The 16,988-nt window shown below is 38.3% G+C and overlaps 5 protein-coding genes across 7 annotated transcripts; 2 read left to right on the forward strand and 3 right to left on the reverse strand.

Annotated features, from left to right (window-relative positions):
* The first annotated feature begins 73 nt into the window (after positions 1-73).
* LOC124297530 (uncharacterized) lies at positions 74-937 on the forward strand. Its single transcript, XM_046748671.1, has 3 exons — positions 74-321; positions 404-481; positions 583-937. Exons 1-3 carry the CDS (start codon positions 101-103, stop codon positions 698-700), a joined length of 417 nt encoding a protein of 138 aa, XP_046604627.1. The 5' UTR covers positions 74-100; the 3' UTR covers positions 701-937.
* An 87-nt stretch (positions 938-1,024) lies between these two features.
* LOC124297525 (odorant receptor Or2-like) lies at positions 1,025-5,478 on the reverse strand. The gene is made up of 5 exons (XM_046748660.1): positions 4,141-5,478; positions 3,952-4,051; positions 1,687-1,791; positions 1,354-1,548; positions 1,025-1,238 (listed from the first exon to the last, which is right to left on the reverse strand). Exons 1-5 carry the CDS (start codon positions 4,896-4,898, stop codon positions 1,176-1,178), a joined length of 1,221 nt encoding a protein of 406 aa, XP_046604616.1. The 5' UTR covers positions 4,899-5,478; the 3' UTR covers positions 1,025-1,175.
* A 210-nt stretch (positions 5,479-5,688) lies between these two features.
* LOC124297526 (uncharacterized) lies at positions 5,689-10,347 on the reverse strand. 2 transcript variants are annotated; one of them, XR_006906624.1, is made up of 8 exons: positions 9,591-10,347; positions 8,820-8,937; positions 7,978-8,142; positions 7,504-7,637; positions 7,218-7,415; positions 6,488-6,799; positions 5,997-6,154; positions 5,689-5,894 (listed from the first exon to the last, which is right to left on the reverse strand). XR_006906624.1 is itself a non-coding variant. In XM_046748661.1 (8 exons), the coding sequence occupies exons 1-8, from the start codon at positions 9,648-9,650 to the stop codon at positions 5,872-5,874; spliced, it is 1,152 nt and encodes a 383-aa protein (XP_046604617.1). In that variant the 5' UTR covers positions 9,651-10,344; the 3' UTR covers positions 5,689-5,871. The 2 variants fall into 2 exon arrangements, 1 of the variants encoding a protein (XP_046604617.1); XM_046748661.1 differs by having other exon boundaries at positions 6,504-6,799; positions 9,591-10,344.
* Positions 10,348-10,735: 388 nt separating this feature from the next.
* On the reverse strand, positions 10,736-12,859 carry LOC124297532 (small ubiquitin-related modifier 3). Its single transcript, XM_046748672.1, has 3 exons — positions 12,309-12,859; positions 12,059-12,187; positions 10,736-11,664 (listed from the first exon to the last, which is right to left on the reverse strand). The coding sequence occupies exons 1-3, from the start codon at positions 12,324-12,326 to the stop codon at positions 11,530-11,532; spliced, it is 282 nt and encodes a 93-aa protein (XP_046604628.1). The 5' UTR covers positions 12,327-12,859; the 3' UTR covers positions 10,736-11,529.
* Positions 12,860-12,964: 105 nt separating this feature from the next.
* On the forward strand, positions 12,965-16,979 carry LOC124297521 (major facilitator superfamily domain-containing protein 6). 2 transcript variants are annotated; one of them, XM_046748651.1, is made up of 9 exons: positions 12,970-13,557; positions 13,718-14,073; positions 14,181-14,327; positions 14,450-14,726; positions 14,911-15,104; positions 15,196-15,512; positions 15,587-15,762; positions 15,864-16,031; positions 16,508-16,979. In XM_046748651.1, exons 1-9 carry the CDS (start codon positions 13,494-13,496, stop codon positions 16,576-16,578), a joined length of 1,770 nt encoding a protein of 589 aa, XP_046604607.1. In that variant the 5' UTR covers positions 12,970-13,493; the 3' UTR covers positions 16,579-16,979. The 2 variants fall into 2 exon arrangements, with proteins under 2 accessions (XP_046604608.1, XP_046604607.1); XM_046748652.1 differs by lacking the exon at positions 15,864-16,031 and having other exon boundaries at positions 12,965-13,557.
* The last annotated feature ends 9 nt before the right edge of the window (positions 16,980-16,988 follow it).

Here is a 16,988-nt window from a genome sequence, read left to right on the forward strand (position 1 = left end):
ATGAACGAGAGAGGAATGGTGGGAGAGGTGTGATAACGAGGTGTGTTGACAGGTATAAGAAAGAGGATAGCGGGGTACTGGATGTCACATACTCTTTGCAATGTCGAGTTGTTGGCATCGACTCAGTTGGACCCAGCAAATTTCCGTTATGACGATTACCGATCCACGTTTCGTCTGTGCTCTCCTTATCGTTTTCGTGGCCGCATTGTCAACTGCAACTCCGCTTCCGCTCTCGCTGCCTCATCTGAATCAATCCTCTTCTACGACGGTCCAGTCTTTGCTTGCGGCTCAAAACTCATCAAATTCCACGGAAAATGATTTGTAAGTATGCAAATTAATTTCGGTCGAAAACGCAATTCGATTTTCAAAAATCCTCACAACTCTGATTCTACCGTCATTTCAGGTACGTGATAAAGGCCGTTGTATACGAAATAGGAATATTAACCGACGCCGACAATTCCACGAATGATACGACGGAAAGGTGAGGCTGATCGATAAATCGCTGTGAATATTTTATACTATTTGTTTATACATAGGATTTATATTAGAATTTTTATGTTATAAATTGCCGTTCTTTTTCAGACACGAAGAGGTAAATCTATCTTTCTACGATCCTCCTCACGAAAATAACGGGCTTTTGGATCTCAGTGGAATCCCGTTGCCCCAAGTGGTCGCATCGACGACCAATACGGAAGAATGATTTGGGAGGAAAAGTTTGAAAATAGGCTCATTGATTATCAAGTATACCTTTCGAAGGGTTCGAACTGCATAATGTAAATAACACATGTACAAAACCAAATTTCTAAGCTTTTCGCTATATTTAAATATTATTATTATTATTATTATTATTATATTTATGTAGGTGTATACTAATATGCGATATATACCGCAACATATATACCCATTTGTAATGATGCATAACTATCATAAGTATCTATAGGTACGTAATTGTTCACCTCTGACATGATAAATTTACGGTGAATTTCTCAATAATGTTATAATATACTGTAATTTACTATTATAAACAGATCTGTTTTACCATCGAATAAAATGGTTGTTATATTGTAATTATTTATCATCTCACCTTTTTACTTCCTCGTGCGGTTTTCCGTGAATCTCCATGTCGGAAGAATTCCAATTAGACTTGTTATTTAGGGATTGTACCAGGTCATTGATCAAGTCTGTATATCCGCGAAGGCACGTAGAATTGTAAAATACGAGTAGGAGTTGCTCAGAATCTGTAATTATAAAAACGTGTGCGTCAGTTTGAGTTTGCGGACAGTGTTTTCCACTGTCATTGCGATTAGAGGATTCGCTGAAAAATTATCACTATAACAAATCGCTTCCTCGTACATTTTTGTAGGTCTCCAAAGACATGACGTAGAACTTTCCGGCTGTTATTTTAAGCGGTTTCTGAGAGCGTAGAATGATCATTTGCAAATGTCGAGGGACGTTCGCAAGTCGGTGATAACGGCGACGGTTGTTTTCTAAACTCAGGTTCATCAACTTTCCATAAGCTTCGTACGCCGCTTGGCCTACCATAATCGACTGTAAGATGTGTGCATAATCAATAATATTTCGAGTAAACAATGAAGCTGTTCCATAAAGCAGTCATACGCGCAGCAGCAGCGGTCGCAAATATTTATCACGTTTAAATTAGCCAACAACAAACAATCTGGGACTCACTTCTGTTTGCAAATAGTTTGCCGACCAGCAGAATATAAAGAGCTGAAACAGAGATGCTGCCCAGTATGATACGTATTTTCCCAATTCGTTATTCCCATCAATATCCTGAAAGTAAAACGTGATCTGTACGAATGGCGGGAAAACCATTTTTAAATACTTGTAGATGCATCGTGCAGTATTGAATGAAGGGCGGAAATAGGTTTCAGACAACGTTTTTAGTGATTATCATGAATTTTTTTTTTTCTGGCACGAAAGTAATTTATATAGCTTATTGAAACCTTAAGAACATTATGTACATATATTCAAATAAATATCGTAATTTTTTACATGTTTCCTCGGAAAATATGTGCCCCGGATTCTCACCGGGACCTGATTGTCGGTGACGCTTCCACAAAGGGTCAGGTCACTAAGGACCTCTCTAGTCATCGACTTAGCACAGTTCATAGTGTTAGAGAGCCGCGGTTACAATTAAGGATATTTTTGGTCTTGTTCAAATACTCTTTTATTTATTCTGCGATTCATGACGCTTTACAATTTGGCGTACACACACGTCGAAGGCAGGCGTCCTAATAGACCGCAATGCCTCAAAATACTTGATTTAAGTCGACGGACTTTCCCCTTCACGCCGCGACTGCTTAGAAGCCAATATCGATTCAACTGCTCCGAACGCTTCTTGTCTCCACCATGTCTGGTGAGCGAGTGAGAATTTTGAAAGCCAGCGCGCTACTCGTGCCGTTTCCACCCGATTGCAGCGCTCGACTCCAGTGGCGAATCCAAGAAGCTTTTGCCTGATAACACCATCGACACATAGTATGGACCTGGCTTAGGCCGGTAGAATCAGGGCGATTGACCGATACCTTGTTCCCTCTTTGTCTAACTCTAGCGGGCAATTTGGAGAGCCTTCATATTGGGATCGAGCAGTCCACACCGTGGTCCACACCATACATCGTTGGATAATACGAGATTCGTTACACTTACATGCCTCTTACGCAATTCAAACCGCATCTCTACCTGTATATACTGTGACGAAATATTTTTCTTTGCTTATTTCAACTAACCATTTTGATTTGTATTAACATTAACGTAAACATAGTTATCTGACATCGTTTAAGCACATTAATCGAAATTAATCACTTTATTTTCACTTAGTTGGCGACAATATGGAAGATGTCAAACTTCCGACGGGTGACATATATTCCATATTTTCCGCAGAAATGCTTAAAAAAAATTACGACATTTATTTGAATATATGCATAAAATGTTCTCAAAGTTTCGATAAATTATATAAATTCCTTTTTTACCTAAAAAATCCATGAAGATCACAAAAAAAACAACTTATTCCTAAACCTTATTTCCCTTCTAGAATCGGTTTAAAACAATTCAATTTCCAAGTGATTAGCAAATCTTACAATTAGACTTTTAGTGAGAACCCTATAGTATTAAATCAGATAACCGTAACCTGTGTCAATATTGAGCGATTAATGTTACTGAGTCAAACAAAGGGAACTTACTACTTTAATTGAGAGTTATCATCTTGACTCTAGTAGATCGATGAGATTGCTAGTTTAGTTCGTATCAGTGCTAAAGATTGAAATAAATAAGATCGAAATCGGATCGTGTCTTAATAAAGGGAAAAAAAATATTATTAAAGATCCATATGGTTATTCAATTGAAAGATAATAGCTTGCCATCTATACTCATTCATAAACGCAAGTGATTATTGTAGATTAAATTTATCGAGACCAATCTACATGCACTACCAAAAACAATTAATCAGATATTTCTAACTGCTGCAAAATACCAAACCAGGATCAACAAATATGTTGTGTAACAAAGAGGCAAACTTGGTCTTTTCGGGCCAAGCTCAAGTTTGTAATATGAATCGTATGCTTTTGAGAGCCGAAGACGAATATTACAAATACGGAAGACGAAAACATCGTTGTCTCTTTGTTGCACACGATTCTTTGTACAACAAGAGCATATTACAAGTTTTTTCGCGAAGCACGAAATTGAGGTTAGGGTCGTGTAATGTCAGATTTGATAGCGACAACGCATGCGCGCAGTACAGAAAACACCACCTTCAAATCCTCCGCGCATGCGCATTCGCGGACTCACTCTACCGCCATAGAAACAGATACTTTGCGTACGGAAAACGGGTCTGAAAAAACGCGTACAACATGCTCGTGTTATATAATGGTACTTGTGGCAAGTTATACTTTGCCACCGAGTAAAACTGATTCGCTTTAGGATTCAGCGTGCACATACCCTGCTCATCAAGAAGCCGGTCAGACAAATGGTCAGCGTACTGGATGTGGTCTGGATAAGAAGAAACATGCTCAAACAGTTTTCCAGCTCCTTGGTATACCTAAAATTCGATGAAAAATGTAGGCGTTGAGTAAGAATATTGGCATACCTTGCTACAGTTAGCATAATTCTTAACGAGCATCGACTCACTCGATGAGTTTTTGGAAGGTTACGGCGCAGCGGATAATTCGCCCTTCGCTTTCGTCCTCGTTATCAAATTTCATATTTCTGAGATGTGCAACTACGGCTCGAAGGTTGCCGCAGACGTGGAGGACCAGGACGGCGAAGAGGCAATCGTAGCTGATGGAAGCTAGGGAGGCGACGGTCCCGGCGATGACGTGGCAGACAAAGACGACGGCGAAGGTCGAGGTCGACCGGTGATCGACGAGATTTTCCCATCCATTAAAGGGCAGCCGGCTGACGACGACCGTCGAAGAATTTTCGCGACCGGCAGCGAAGTACGAACTGAGGAATGGCTGCCCGGCGAAAAACACGGAGCTCAGACCACCCAGAGTGAAGTAAAAATTGGTAACCGATTTTCCGAACCTCGCGTATCCCGCCATCGAGCTGATTTCCTCGCTAGTCGCTCCTCGCCAATATTCGGACATTTTGGAGAGTAGATTGTGGACCTGATTTCGACGCAGGACGATGTCCATCGTCTTGCACAAGACGACGCTCGAGCTGATCAGGAGCGAGAGGATTTCCACTCTGGTAGAAAGGTTTGAATTTTGCGAGAAATTATCCTGCACTGCTATCGCGGCTGGTATGAAAATAAACAACACCGAACCCACGGTCAGCGATCTCTGGAGACCGTAAATGTTGTGGCGAAAACGAGAAGGGTTTTTCTCCGGGTGCCAAATACCGAGCACCCGAATCGCCCAGAGATTAAGGAGGACGTATTTTTCCATGGTCGTGAAGATTATTAATATACAGTTGTCTTGGAATTTTGATTAATGTAATTTGGTTATCTTCTTTTGTAGTTTTAAACTTTCAGTCAGCGTGCACGATCGCCTGGACGTTTGTTCACTGGGATTGATTTAAGGGTGCAGAGAAGGACCTTAAAGAATGTCACATTACGCGGATGAAAGTCGAATTATCATTATCGTTTAAACGTCTCATCGCAACGACGTTTAGCTAATGAGCGACACATGTCTGATATTATCCGTCGTAAAGGTGCTTGATGGGAGTTTTTTGGTAGTAAATCCACTGCGTGTAATCACTCCGTGTGACTAACTGCTAAATCGATATAATTAGACTGATGTAAAATTCAAGGACGGCCAATGGTTTATAACAGTGTGTTTAAAATAATGAGGATGGTATGCGATTTTTACTCTGCTGGTTTCCTTTGTGACCTTATCATTGATTCAAAGGAAGCTCACGTACATTATTATTAAGCAGTTAATCTCATACCTAAATGCACGTACGCACAATTGCATGGCTGGATGGAAATTATAGAGAAATAGGTCAACTCGTTTCCTTATTATTCAAAGATTTGCTAAAAAATTCTCTTTTCTTTGCTCCCGCACGGTGCGGAAATAAATGCGAGAAAGGAGTGACACTTGACTCGTTTCCTCTCCATTCTAAATACTAATCAAGAATCGAGTGAATTGATAATTACGTATGTATGATCATATTGTAAGCATAATATATACAGCGATTTTCGTAGAAAGGAAGATCAGAGATATGACAAAAAAAAAATAAATAAAAATTAGCAGAACATGCTTTGCAGATATTGGCACATGTGAATATACACCACATACTATGATATTAATTACCGCTAAGTACCCTCTAAGTGGCGTTACTTCAATTAAATTCATTATGTACTTATATAGACGTACTACGCCATTTCCTGGTTATCTTCATCCAGACTTATTCGAAGCATTACGCGCCGTCTCTGTTTAATCCTAAAGTCGAAACGAAGATTAATGCGTTAAAGAAATAACAACTTTTCAAGTAACAAAGCGAGTGAAATTTGTACTAATTCATGGACATGATAATTAACTCACCCTGCGCAGACCTGCTAGCTAGTGTCGAAAATTCGGGCATGGCGGGAAAATCAGATTCGTAATCAGGCGCTGGAACCGGCTGATTTTCATCTGTCGAATTAGAAGATTTCAAATCATCAGACTTTTTCTCCTGGTGTGCTGTTATCGGCCAGGCTTTCCTGTAATTCAATGGAAACGTTAATGCGCATCACTCCAATGAATGATGAATTTTAAGATTGAAAAAAAATTGGTTGCTTGGAAAAACAGCAGTTAATCGGTATCCCAATCGATTCTTTTCAAATTTCACTTACAGTTGGCTGCCTGATTTGCTCAAATACAAATCTGCAGTGACTTAAGGCACGTAACTTGTACCAAAGCATGGCTTGCGATATAAGAACATCAGAGTAGCCTATCAGGCTCTACCTGTAGTATTAACGTGCAGGGAATGCGCAAGTTAATAAGAGTATTCTTAAAATACGTATTTCATTTCCGTAATTTTCGCAAATACATACAGCAGACTGCACATACGTGGTAGTCGGCACCGCGCCTATCGCGGGGGTCGGTGGCTCCGAGAGTATATCATCCATGTAATTAAGCTTAGGGGGATGATTCGCGTAGAACATGTACTGCTGGTAGTCCGATTGTTTCCTCTTTCTCTCGTTCGGGGGAGACGGGACTTTTAGCGGCTTCAGAACCGGCAGTTCGGACCGTTTTCGCTGGTAAGGGTCCCATTTTATGTCAGGGACCGGACCCACCGTTGATAATTTCTTTAGATATTCCTTGTACGGCTGACGGGGCTCTGGAACGGTGGGAGGAGGCGGCAGCTTCGAAAAAAAAACCATAACATAAGTAACTAACTTCTTCTCTTTTCACCTCTCAAGGACTTTAGCAAACTTGAGTGGTTAATATCGCGTCACGAGTTATTTCGGTAAATGTCCCATGGACGATTTAACACAGGACTATGCCGCTTGAATTCATGCAATTCGGAACACATATTACCAAAAGTCAACCGATCGTGAAAGTGATCGAATGTAGTAGGAGTTGCATAAGTGCAGGCGAATTTAATCATCAATTCCGTTCGCGGGTTAATCCGTACAAATGCAGTACCGGTTGCATAAATGCAGGCGAATTTAGTCATCAATTGCTTTCACGGGTTAATCCGCACAAATGTAGTACCGGTTACATAAATGCAGGTGAATTTGCAGAATACAGAAGTAAACGTGCCTATACTTCGTCACACACCTCACGTTGCCTGGTATCTTGAGCTACATGGACAAGTATTGTGAGATTTAGCGTCCAGCCGATGATTCCCCTGGAGAAAATGATGAGAGCAATGATGGAGGGTGCCATCGTGAAATATTCAAATACCGGACTAGTCGAGGACGAAGATATCGTGTCGAGCATCGGGCCACCAACGAATTCCAAAAGGCCGAGCAAATCCTGTAAGGGGTTGTTCTCGATTATTTACAGTTTAGTCATTGGTGATTTCTGTTTAATTTGAGTTATGGTGCAATGGTATAGTACATACACTTGTGTACGTTATGTCGATTGCGTACAGAAGTGACGTGATCACGTCGAGGACCAGGAAGATACTCGTCAATACTAGCCATGGCCCTCGGAGTTTCAGACCTTTCGATCCCCTCACATCCGACCATGTCGCAACTAGAAATAATAAAGACGAATCAATCGGTAGTATAAGTCATGTAGGTAGCTGTGCTGTTCTTCATATGTTTTTTTTTTTCAATAACATATGAATATAGTGAAATTAGATCTTGAACGGAATTCATCTCATTATACAATATAGATGATTGTAAATAATAAAATGCTGTTTTCGCATTCGAAAAAATGAAAAATCATACCTGATGAATTATTCAATTCTCTTAATGCGCTGCAATTAGTTACGAAATCTGATATGTATAATTATTTCTGATAATATACCGCGATATAGCGAGTGTAAGAACAATTGATAAACGCGATTGTTCTGATATGAGTTTACGCTTACTGAGGAGAAGAAGGGCCGCTATAAACCAGAACAAACTGAGCACCAGGTAAACCACTATCCATGCGTAAGTCCTTCTCGAGGCTGACGCGCCACTTTCTGGCCATGCAAGGACGACCGTCCCGTTGTCAGTCTCGACCTCAATTTCCGCAGAGCCGCATTCGCCACCAGTACAAAACAAGATCAATGAAAATTGTGTCATTATTATCATTATTATCGCCATCATTACTGCCATTATTATTGATGATGTGGAAACGAAACGGTTGGAGAAAAAAAATAAAATGAATCGAAGTCGAATCCTTTAGGGCTTACAGTTGTCGTTTTTTTTTGTACAGATCTTATGGCTGTAAAAGATTTTAACGATATCGCTAAAATATACGCTACAGGTGCATACATATAATATACGATGTAGCTCAACTGGACAATTTATTGATGGTTCGATGATAAACAATGCGATCAACGTCGATCAATTTCGTATGACTGTGTAAAATGTATAAAGGTGTTGATTTTTACATGCGATAACCGTTTGATTAGCTGATAAGATAGTAAAGTGTTATCAGACTCTCGGCACACTCATTTCTCTGGATAAATAGACTAATTGATTGAAAATTATATCCGCTATATGGGATATATCTGAATGCGTGATAGCGTGAAATCCATGAATCGCAAACAGAAAAGTTTATGTACGAAATGTCAGCAATGCAGTTATGCAACGTAAGTTTTGAGAGAATTAGTATTTTTCAAGCAGATGAAACGCTGTGACGATTTTTTGCATGAAAAAAAGAATACATAAACATTTGATAAAGATATTTAATTAAAAATACAACAGTCATGTTTTCACTTACTGTAAAGATAAACTAAGTACAGCCGGTACGCCAATAGAGTTTCTGTCGTTACGTAAATTTTGCAGGAATATACGAGCAGTGAAATTATCCCCAATATTATCCATAACAAACTCTGGACCTGCAATAAGAAGATTTAAATAAATATATTAAGAAAACGTAACAGTTGCAAAAAACGCGTGATTGTGATTAAAAGAAATCGAAACCGACGTACACGAGCTGATAACGCGGCGGGATGATTATTTCATACCAAAAGAGTGAAGTCACAATGCCTCCTTTGTGTTATAACAAAATAGGAGAAACGGAAAATCCCGATAGATAACGCGATTTTGACACATGAAGTTGACATTGACTGACGAGCCGTGTGATAATTATTATTTCATAACTGGATTTTCGCACGGTGAATTACAGCACAATATGAATTAGAGGAAAATCTAAACTACAAAAGAAAACAGCAATACTGGCGTATATCTGTTCCTTACGCTCTTATCCAGACGGTGGTTCACCCAAGATTGATAATTTGTCTTACATTATCTACGTTAAATAAAGATTATAACGATATCACGAATAATTATCATCCTGTTTCCTTCGATTGTAAAGTTATCCAAACATAGTGATCCCTGCTGACACACAAATCGGTTTTGTCCTAGATCGACGAAACCGATGCTCAGTGAATAATAATAATAATAAATGACAATAACACGTTTCGTTGGCAATTTCCAAAATGGCAAGGGAATAATCTTTTCATTCGATTGTTAATTAAAGACGACTTACCAGGGTAAAAAGTCCGGCAACGATCGCTGTTACTTTCGGCGAACAACCGTACAAACCCATTTTATAATAGAAACGCGGCGATTATGAACCTGCAGTACCTTTCGAATGAGCAATCAAAGGGAGCCGCATGTGATGCCGGACTCGATGTATTGCCGGATTGCACTAACTATGAGTACGATTATTAAAATGTCGAACCTCCGGCTAATCCAGAGTCGAGACTGCCGGAGAGGCGGCAAGGTGAGGCTTACGCCGAGGCCTCCGATCTTTCAGGATAAGATAGTCGTATCCACATCCATACACGTTTGATCGATCATTGCTAAATGTTGTTACCCGGTCCCACTTGTTGCCATAGAGTAACAAACTCTTACGAATACGTGGAAGCGGGGTTGAAGTTTCGAATTTGAAAATTTAATCCGAATTATTTGGTGGTGAAACCAGAAGTGAGGAAATCAAACTTTGAAGAAACAACAAAGTTTCGTATGGTCGGAACCCCGATGGCTCAAAGTTACGAAATACAAGATTAAGAAAAGTCAAGTTACGATGGAGCAAAGTTACGAAAAGTAAATTTCCGATAGAGCAAAATTTCGGAAAATAAAGTTTTGATGGAGTAAAATTCCGAATATTAAAATATACTCAAACAGCGTAGGTTACTCGATGAGTAGGTGTAAAAATCAGAAACATCAAAAATCAGAATGACCAGGATTCCGAACGCAAATATATCGAAAATCCAAAACGAAGAAAGACCAAAATGGTGTAATTTAACCGAGCCCCGTCCTAATACGTGTGCGTATTTTTGCAATATGCATATCTATATATACCTATGTACAGAATTTTGTCTCCCTTTTTTCGTTTCTTTTCATTTTGTGTCTCAGTATTGCACAACGCACATTGCGAAGATAAACGTGCAATTGGGATACACTGCAGTCACATAATACTATTTATCACCCAACACTTTTCGATACAGAAGTTTGGGATTCATTAGAATATGTATAAGCTTATGCTTTATAGCTGTGCAGCTTTGATATCACAATCATTTGGTAAAATGCTTTTCTGAAATCACTTTTTACATGTAATTTCTTATTGTCGGTAAAAATATTGGTGACAGATTGAACGTTTATTTGAATGAAAATTGACCGATCCAGGAATGTAAAAAAATTGGAATTTATTAAGTAAAACATGAACTGCATTACATCTTACATCATATAATAGATAGAATTTACATGGAACGCGTTACGCAAAGATTTCTACCTCAATTTAAGGTTGACCTGCCTATTTTTAGGAGTCCAGCAATAATCCGTCGACGTATATGCATTTGTATGTATGGCCGTTAAAAAATTATTGCTGCAATTACACATTGTTGATGAATTCGAAAGAAAAACGAAGAAAACGGAGAAAAAAAAAATAAAACGTTCATTTTGAGCGCTTGGGCTAAATTTACTCTACTCGAATGATTACTCATTTGGTACATTGCTACTATCAACAACGCTTCTCGCAAACGGAAAATTTCACGATTGATGAAAGTAAAACAAATGAGTGAAATAACGCAACGCGTTATTTTATGTTAGGCTATAATATTGTTTTCATTGTAACGTTTGATTAATCACTTTGTGTAATTTTTTTCTCTATTCTTTTCCATCTTGTTTCATGTTCGATTTGTTTCGTTAATTGTTCCTTCTTTATTTTATTTTTTTTCTTGTTTTCTTTTACTTTCTTGGTATCCTCCAAAAGTATTTTACCTGCAATTTTTCCATTACATACAATAGTGTGGCACTTATTCAAGTTAGTACAAAACTAAGTTTCACACATCGACGATGGATCAAAGGATTAAAAATAATACGGATATGAATGATATTAAATAATTGACCACCGCAGAAGGAAAACATGGGTATTCACTTAGTCCATCTTTCTTAGAACAACCTTAAAGTAGTAAAGAGCGAACTCAACACGTTCCTCCCGTTTGCTGCTGATAAACTTCTATAGTGTCTCCTTCCTCCATCTCCAAAGTCGTTGGTGTATCAAATTCGTTAATCGGTTGTCCATCGAATCTAAATCTCACCGCAGCTATTGCAAGGCCCTGAGGAAAAATTTAATAAAAATCATGTTTGTGAAAATCAGAATAAGAAAGAAGGCTAGAGTCGTCGTCAAATCGAATCAAATTTACTGTCTTCAGTCACTTGTCAATTTCACTGTGCAAATGTATCAATAGTCTTAAATAATAAACAATGATTAAGAGTGAAATCTGATTATTTTGTTTCAATCATCTGTAAATTTATTTTCATTATTGCCCCACTATAATTTAATCTGTGTTATCAAGGCTATTGTAGATTAACATAGTCGAATATTTACCTAATAAAAGGATGTTTCGATCCAATGAATTTAATGAGATGGATGTTACGTAAGACGCAAAAAGTTGGGTATATTGATAAAGATGCATCAGACTGGGTTCAAAAATATATTTTGACTCTTACCACACGGTCACAATAAGCATTCATTAGTTTGCGAAGCGGGGTATGTTTCTTGATTTTAAACTGTACTACCGCACTATCCTGTCCCAGTACTTTAAGATTAATGTGCTCGGACTCGGCCTTATTCGTATCCTGCAAGTGAATATATGTTTATGTAAAATATACAATTGAATTAACATCCGGTGTGCACTACGTGATGGCATTATGCCGATTTTTAGGTTAGAACCAACACTCAACTATGCATGTACCATACCTTCTTCTCGTCGGACATGTTTATTATTTTAATTCGACAGAATATCGGACTAGAAGTATTCCGTTGTTATTCAGCACCTCAATGAGACTGAATTTTCGATGAAGCCTTCCACCTTTTTTTTATCAACTTCACAATCTCAAGACTTCCTCAATTTCTTTCGAGAGCCTGAATCCCGCTCTTTGATGTATTATGGCTGGCAGCAGCACGCAACCCATCTATATCACTCATCAGGACGCCGCTCGTTCTTACCTAGGCTCCAGATGACAGCACCGCGATATGCGTTATCACGGTCTGCCATCTACCGTTGTCTGACTGAATCAAAAATTTTCTACAATGGTCGTGTAACCGATAGCTGGTACCAGGCCACGTGGCATGATCGCGCTCATCGAATTAACGTTAACTCTAAAAACCGAATCTTGAGAACTGAAATGTAGCGATTATTGCACGAACGCCCTGTTTAATATCAACCAAAGGAAGTGAGAGACGTTCAAATGACTACAAATACGTAAAACTGGTTCAATTTGTGTCTTCTTAAGAGATCGATGTAAAATTAAGATCAACAATAATTGACGTACTACCGACAGTACGTCTTTCGGCGATACGTCAACTAGCTCTGGCGGAACGACAGAACGCTGATTGATTTGACATCTCATCCATTGGAAGCACGCGTGATTCATAACTCGAAAACTTGATTCTGTTTATCGGTACAGTTTGCCAGCAGACTAGCAGGTGCACTTAATTGATCTGTGGCTGGATATTATTTGGTCTGCACCGTCTGCACAGCGAAGAGAGAGGACAACTTGTCACATCGTCAGATAAGATCAATGAGATCAATTTCTTTATCAATTAAAGTCACCAGCTCGGTGAATTCGGTCAATTGGAATTCTGTATCATTCCACTGTCCATTGCCAAGACAAGTATTTTATAAGGCTATTCGCTGATTTGCTGAAGGTAAAAAACTTGCGACGGGGTACACGTGTTAACGTCAGCACATTTTATGCATATTTTTTGCTTACCTGATGTGATTAAATCAATGATACATACCTCTGATCATAAATTTGACCAGTTCTTTAAACCTAAAATTCAATTTACACAAATATTTAATCGCCGGACGGTGTTTTCTTCGATATAATACCGACCCACTTGCATGGGGGTTTCTACTGGATATAATCAACCAGCGAAATAATGTTTGAAAAAGTGAACAAGAAATTGTTGCCGATAAAAGGGCATTATTTCTTATACAATGCTGGTATGTATGCGGTTTTTGTTCCTTTTTCGTCCACTTAATTATAAACGAACACTTTAGAATACGAAAAAAGTTTGTCCCAATTATCAGTTTTTTGCGAAATGTCGTATAAAGTTTGGTGGCGGAAAGAGCGAAAACGTTTCATTTTTGTTTTCTTTTACAGCAACAGGACCCATTGTTCCATTTTTACCAACAATTGCCAAGCAGATAGGATTTTCTAATACCCTTGTTGGATTGATTTACGCTATACTTCCATTGTCTGGATTAATAGCGAAACCACTGTTCGGAGGCTTGGCTGACAAATTTAAACTGCACAAGACATTTTTTCTAATATTTCAAGTTCTTTTGGCTGTTGCATTTTTTGGTATATATTTTATACCAGAAATTGAGTCATCAGCTGAAGTGGAACTAGCATGCGACTCAGGAGAGGCAACTATAGAAATTCAATCAGCTAATGACTTCAACCCGCGGCTTCTGAACAATTTAAAAAACCCAAGGTTTACCAGCACCGATTGCGAAGTGAGTTATGAATGAACATTTTTCAAACCCATTGTTATAGATTGATCTGCAGAACTGACCCGTGATTGTATGTAAATAATATAACATCTGCACCTGCTTTCTTTTAGCTTTCTTGCGCTGGGTCCAATGAAGCTTATAAAAAACTTTGCACTGACTGGCACGCAGTGCAATTTTGCAGCCGAGCAAATGCAACAGACCCTGAAATCAGTCGGTTTAACTTCACTGCTGGACTTCATGCCACGTTTCTTTATGGGGTTTGTCTATCGTCGACTCATTTTTCTTGCCTTGACTTACATTATTTCTTTGAGAAAAATTATAACAAAAGCTGAAAACATAATCTTCCTTGAAAATTTATATGAAATTTTATATGTTCTAGAAAAATAATTTGGCTTACCTCATTGTGAAGAACGCTACCTTTTCGGACAATGTTGTACATACACCTGTGTGCATGTCGCAATTGAGAACAACCTGTTCAGCAACATGCCCAGATTCTTCCACCTTTACTCGGCTACTAGAAGAGTCCAGCGAACGTTCCAGCTTGTCACAAACATCTACGTATCAGTTTCATTTGTTTATATGGTTTGCTGTTGTGAGTTGGATTGGAATGGCCGTTGTAGTGAGCATAGGCGATGCTATATGCATGGGCTTGCTCGGTAAGTATTTGTAATAAATTTTTGTTTTATGGTAATATGTACACCGTACCAAATTGCCCATTCTTTTTATTTAAATTTTTTCCTAATTTCGGATCAGGTGTAGCTATCCGTTCACTGGTTCAAAGTTCGAAAATATTATCTACTTGTGGATAACTGTAATATTAATTACTGTCGATTTCTTCAGGTGAAGACAATGAGAAGGAGTATGGAAAGCAGAAGATGTGGGGAAGCATTGGCTTCGGAATATTTGGTATCAGTGCTGGATATCTTGTAGATTTAGCCAGTATTGGTAAATTGGAGAAAGATTACAGTTCCATATTTTATATAATGCTGATTGCCATGGCATTGGATGTGATAGTATCTTCGACCCTGAAAAAGGTACAAATACTTATATTATTGATATTTAGCAAATGTAAGAAATAACATTGTGGCCGCAGTTATTGAAAAAATGAACTGATTTGTGTGATAGAAAGAGTGCGCTGATCGCGAGCCTTCTGTCCTATGGGAAATATGGAATGTTGGAAAAGAAGGTCGTGTCCTAGCATTCATATGGTGGTGTATTGGTGCTGGAATCTGCACAGGTGTCGTTTGGAATTTTCTGTTTCTGTACACAGAAGAAATCGCGACCGGTGACCAAGTAGATTGGCTCAAAACACTCCAGGGGCTGCTCACAGGAGTCCAATGTTTCGCTGGGGAAATGCCTTTCAATTTTATTTCAGGTGCTATCCTACAACGGCTCGGACATGTCAACGTCATGAGTCTAGTACTTTTGGTTTATGCGATCAGGTAATAAAAAAAAGAAATAAAACTACAACTATTGAAGGAAGAAGAAAAATCCAATGCAATTTCTCTTCCGGCAGATTTATGGCTTACAGTGTTATTACCAATCCATGGATATTCTTGGTGATAGAAATATTGCACGGCCCTTCTCTAGGCCTTTGTTGGCCTGCAATGGTCTCATATGGGGATAAAGTTTCTCCGTCTGGAACAAAAGCAACAATTCAGGGATTGGTTGGTGCTGTATTTGAGGGCATAGGTTAGCAATCTGTTTTATTTTTATTACATATTTATATCACTTTCATAGTTGTACAATTCAACAATTATGGTATGTATACATATACTATATACTCTACATAGGTGTCTCATTGGGCAGCTTTATTTGCGGATTGCTTATGGACAATTACAAAGGTGTAATAACATTCCGTATATTTTCTGCTGGTGCGCTATTCTGGCTCCTAATTCACTGGCTAGCACAGTTCCTATTGATGAAATCAAAAGCCAATCCTGTTCATCAAGGGCATAATCGTGAGTAGTCTAGTAACATGAATGCTACAGGAAATCGCCTAAATTCAGTAATAATAAAAAAAAACGGAAAAAAAACAGTCTTGTAACTTTATGTAATCATTCACGAATTTATTTAATCCTGCATGCCTGTAATCAAGAGTTCTTAAATCCTAATCCAACTCAACTTTGATCCACTCGTGTGATAAAGATCTATACTAGAAGCACAATCGAAACATTTGGGTGTGTGCATGTATACATGTTTTTGTGTACAAGAGAAATCAAAAGAGTTGCATGGTTAAATAGTAGAATGCGTATAAAGTTTTCATTAGAGCATGTTTCAGTATGTTCAAAATTTTTGTAAAACTACAGGAAACGGTATTGATCAATTTTTGGTTTCTACTTAGTCCGGTCGTAAACTTGTGAATATTTCATTCTAATTTGTAAGAAGTTGCGAACGTTTTTATCAAGTAATATTTTCAATTATATATTGATTACAGATTTAGCAACGTATACAGCACTTGATGACGGGGTTTACACGACTGCCAATCAGGAACTGCAAACCTATTGAACAAAGGAATATTGTATGAACTAGATGTTAGAATTATTTAATATTAAAATTTAGAAAAGTGAAAGCACACTTACCAAGTCTGCAGTCAGGTAATGACTGCCAGGATGGAAACGGCAAGAAGCATTGGTTTACCTTCAAGAGTTACCTACTATCTTATCTCCTATTCTGTTCTTATTACTCTGTCGTAAAAATATACAACTGGACGTGTTGCAATCAGTAAATAATTTTATACATATACACACACACACAAGTACTTGAAAATATGGCAATCACTTGGCATCTTCGATGGACACGTTTATTTGCCGTACATGCGAAAGAAGACGTTTGATATACATTCAGTATTATATAAATTAATTTTTGTATATACACGTGTACCTATTAATATATTTTGTTTATTTTTATATTCCTGA

The sequence above is a fragment of the Neodiprion virginianus genome, chromosome 2 (assembly GCF_021901495.1).
Source record: "Neodiprion virginianus isolate iyNeoVirg1 chromosome 2, iyNeoVirg1.1, whole genome shotgun sequence".
NCBI classification, from domain to species: domain Eukaryota; kingdom Metazoa; phylum Arthropoda; class Insecta; order Hymenoptera; family Diprionidae; genus Neodiprion; species Neodiprion virginianus.

What these genes read in the sequence shown, in the direction of transcription:
- LOC124297521 (XM_046748651.1), top strand. Translation starts at nt 13,494, where the DNA reads ATGTTTGAAAAAGTGAACAAGAAATTGTTGCCGATAAAAGGGCATTAT. An exon ending in ATGCCACGTTTCTTTATGGG is followed by an intron (nt 14,328 to 14,449) that starts GTTTGTCTATCG and finishes TATATGTTCTAG; the next exon opens with AAAAATAATTTGGCTTACCT. An exon ending in TGCTGTATTTGAGGGCATAG is followed by an intron (nt 15,763 to 15,863) that starts GTTAGCAATCTG and finishes TACTCTACATAG; the next exon opens with GTGTCTCATTGGGCAGCTTT.
- LOC124297532 (XM_046748672.1), bottom strand. An exon ending in ATGCTTATTGTGACCGTGTG is followed by an intron (nt 11,665 to 12,058) that starts GTAAGAGTCAAA and finishes ATTTTTCCTCAG; the next exon opens with GGCCTTGCAATAGCTGCGGT.
- LOC124297526 (XM_046748661.1), bottom strand. Translation starts at nt 9,650, where the DNA reads ATGGGTTTGTACGGTTGTTCGCCGAAAGTAACAGCGATCGTTGCCGGA. An exon ending in TTGCCGGACTTTTTACCCTG is followed by an intron (nt 8,938 to 9,590) that starts GTAAGTCGTCTT and finishes TTCTTATTGCAG; the next exon opens with GTCCAGAGTTTGTTATGGAT. An exon ending in AGCGGCCCTTCTTCTCCTCA is followed by an intron (nt 7,638 to 7,977) that starts GTAAGCGTAAAC and finishes TATTATTTCTAG; the next exon opens with TTGCGACATGGTCGGATGTG.
- LOC124297530 (XM_046748671.1), top strand. Translation starts at nt 101, where the DNA reads ATGTCGAGTTGTTGGCATCGACTCAGTTGGACCCAGCAAATTTCCGTT. An exon ending in AATTCCACGGAAAATGATTT is followed by an intron (nt 322 to 403) that starts GTAAGTATGCAA and finishes CCGTCATTTCAG; the next exon opens with GTACGTGATAAAGGCCGTTG. An exon ending in ACGAATGATACGACGGAAAG is followed by an intron (nt 482 to 582) that starts GTGAGGCTGATC and finishes GTTCTTTTTCAG; the next exon opens with ACACGAAGAGGTAAATCTAT.
- LOC124297525 (XM_046748660.1), bottom strand. Translation starts at nt 4,898, where the DNA reads ATGGAAAAATACGTCCTCCTTAATCTCTGGGCGATTCGGGTGCTCGGT. An exon ending in CCGGCTTCTTGATGAGCAGG is followed by an intron (nt 1,792 to 3,951) that starts GTATGTGCACGC and finishes TTTTACTTTCAG; the next exon opens with GATATTGATGGGAATAACGA. An exon ending in CTTTGGAGACCTACAAAAAT is followed by an intron (nt 1,239 to 1,353) that starts GTACGAGGAAGC and finishes TTATAATTACAG; the next exon opens with ATTCTGAGCAACTCCTACTC.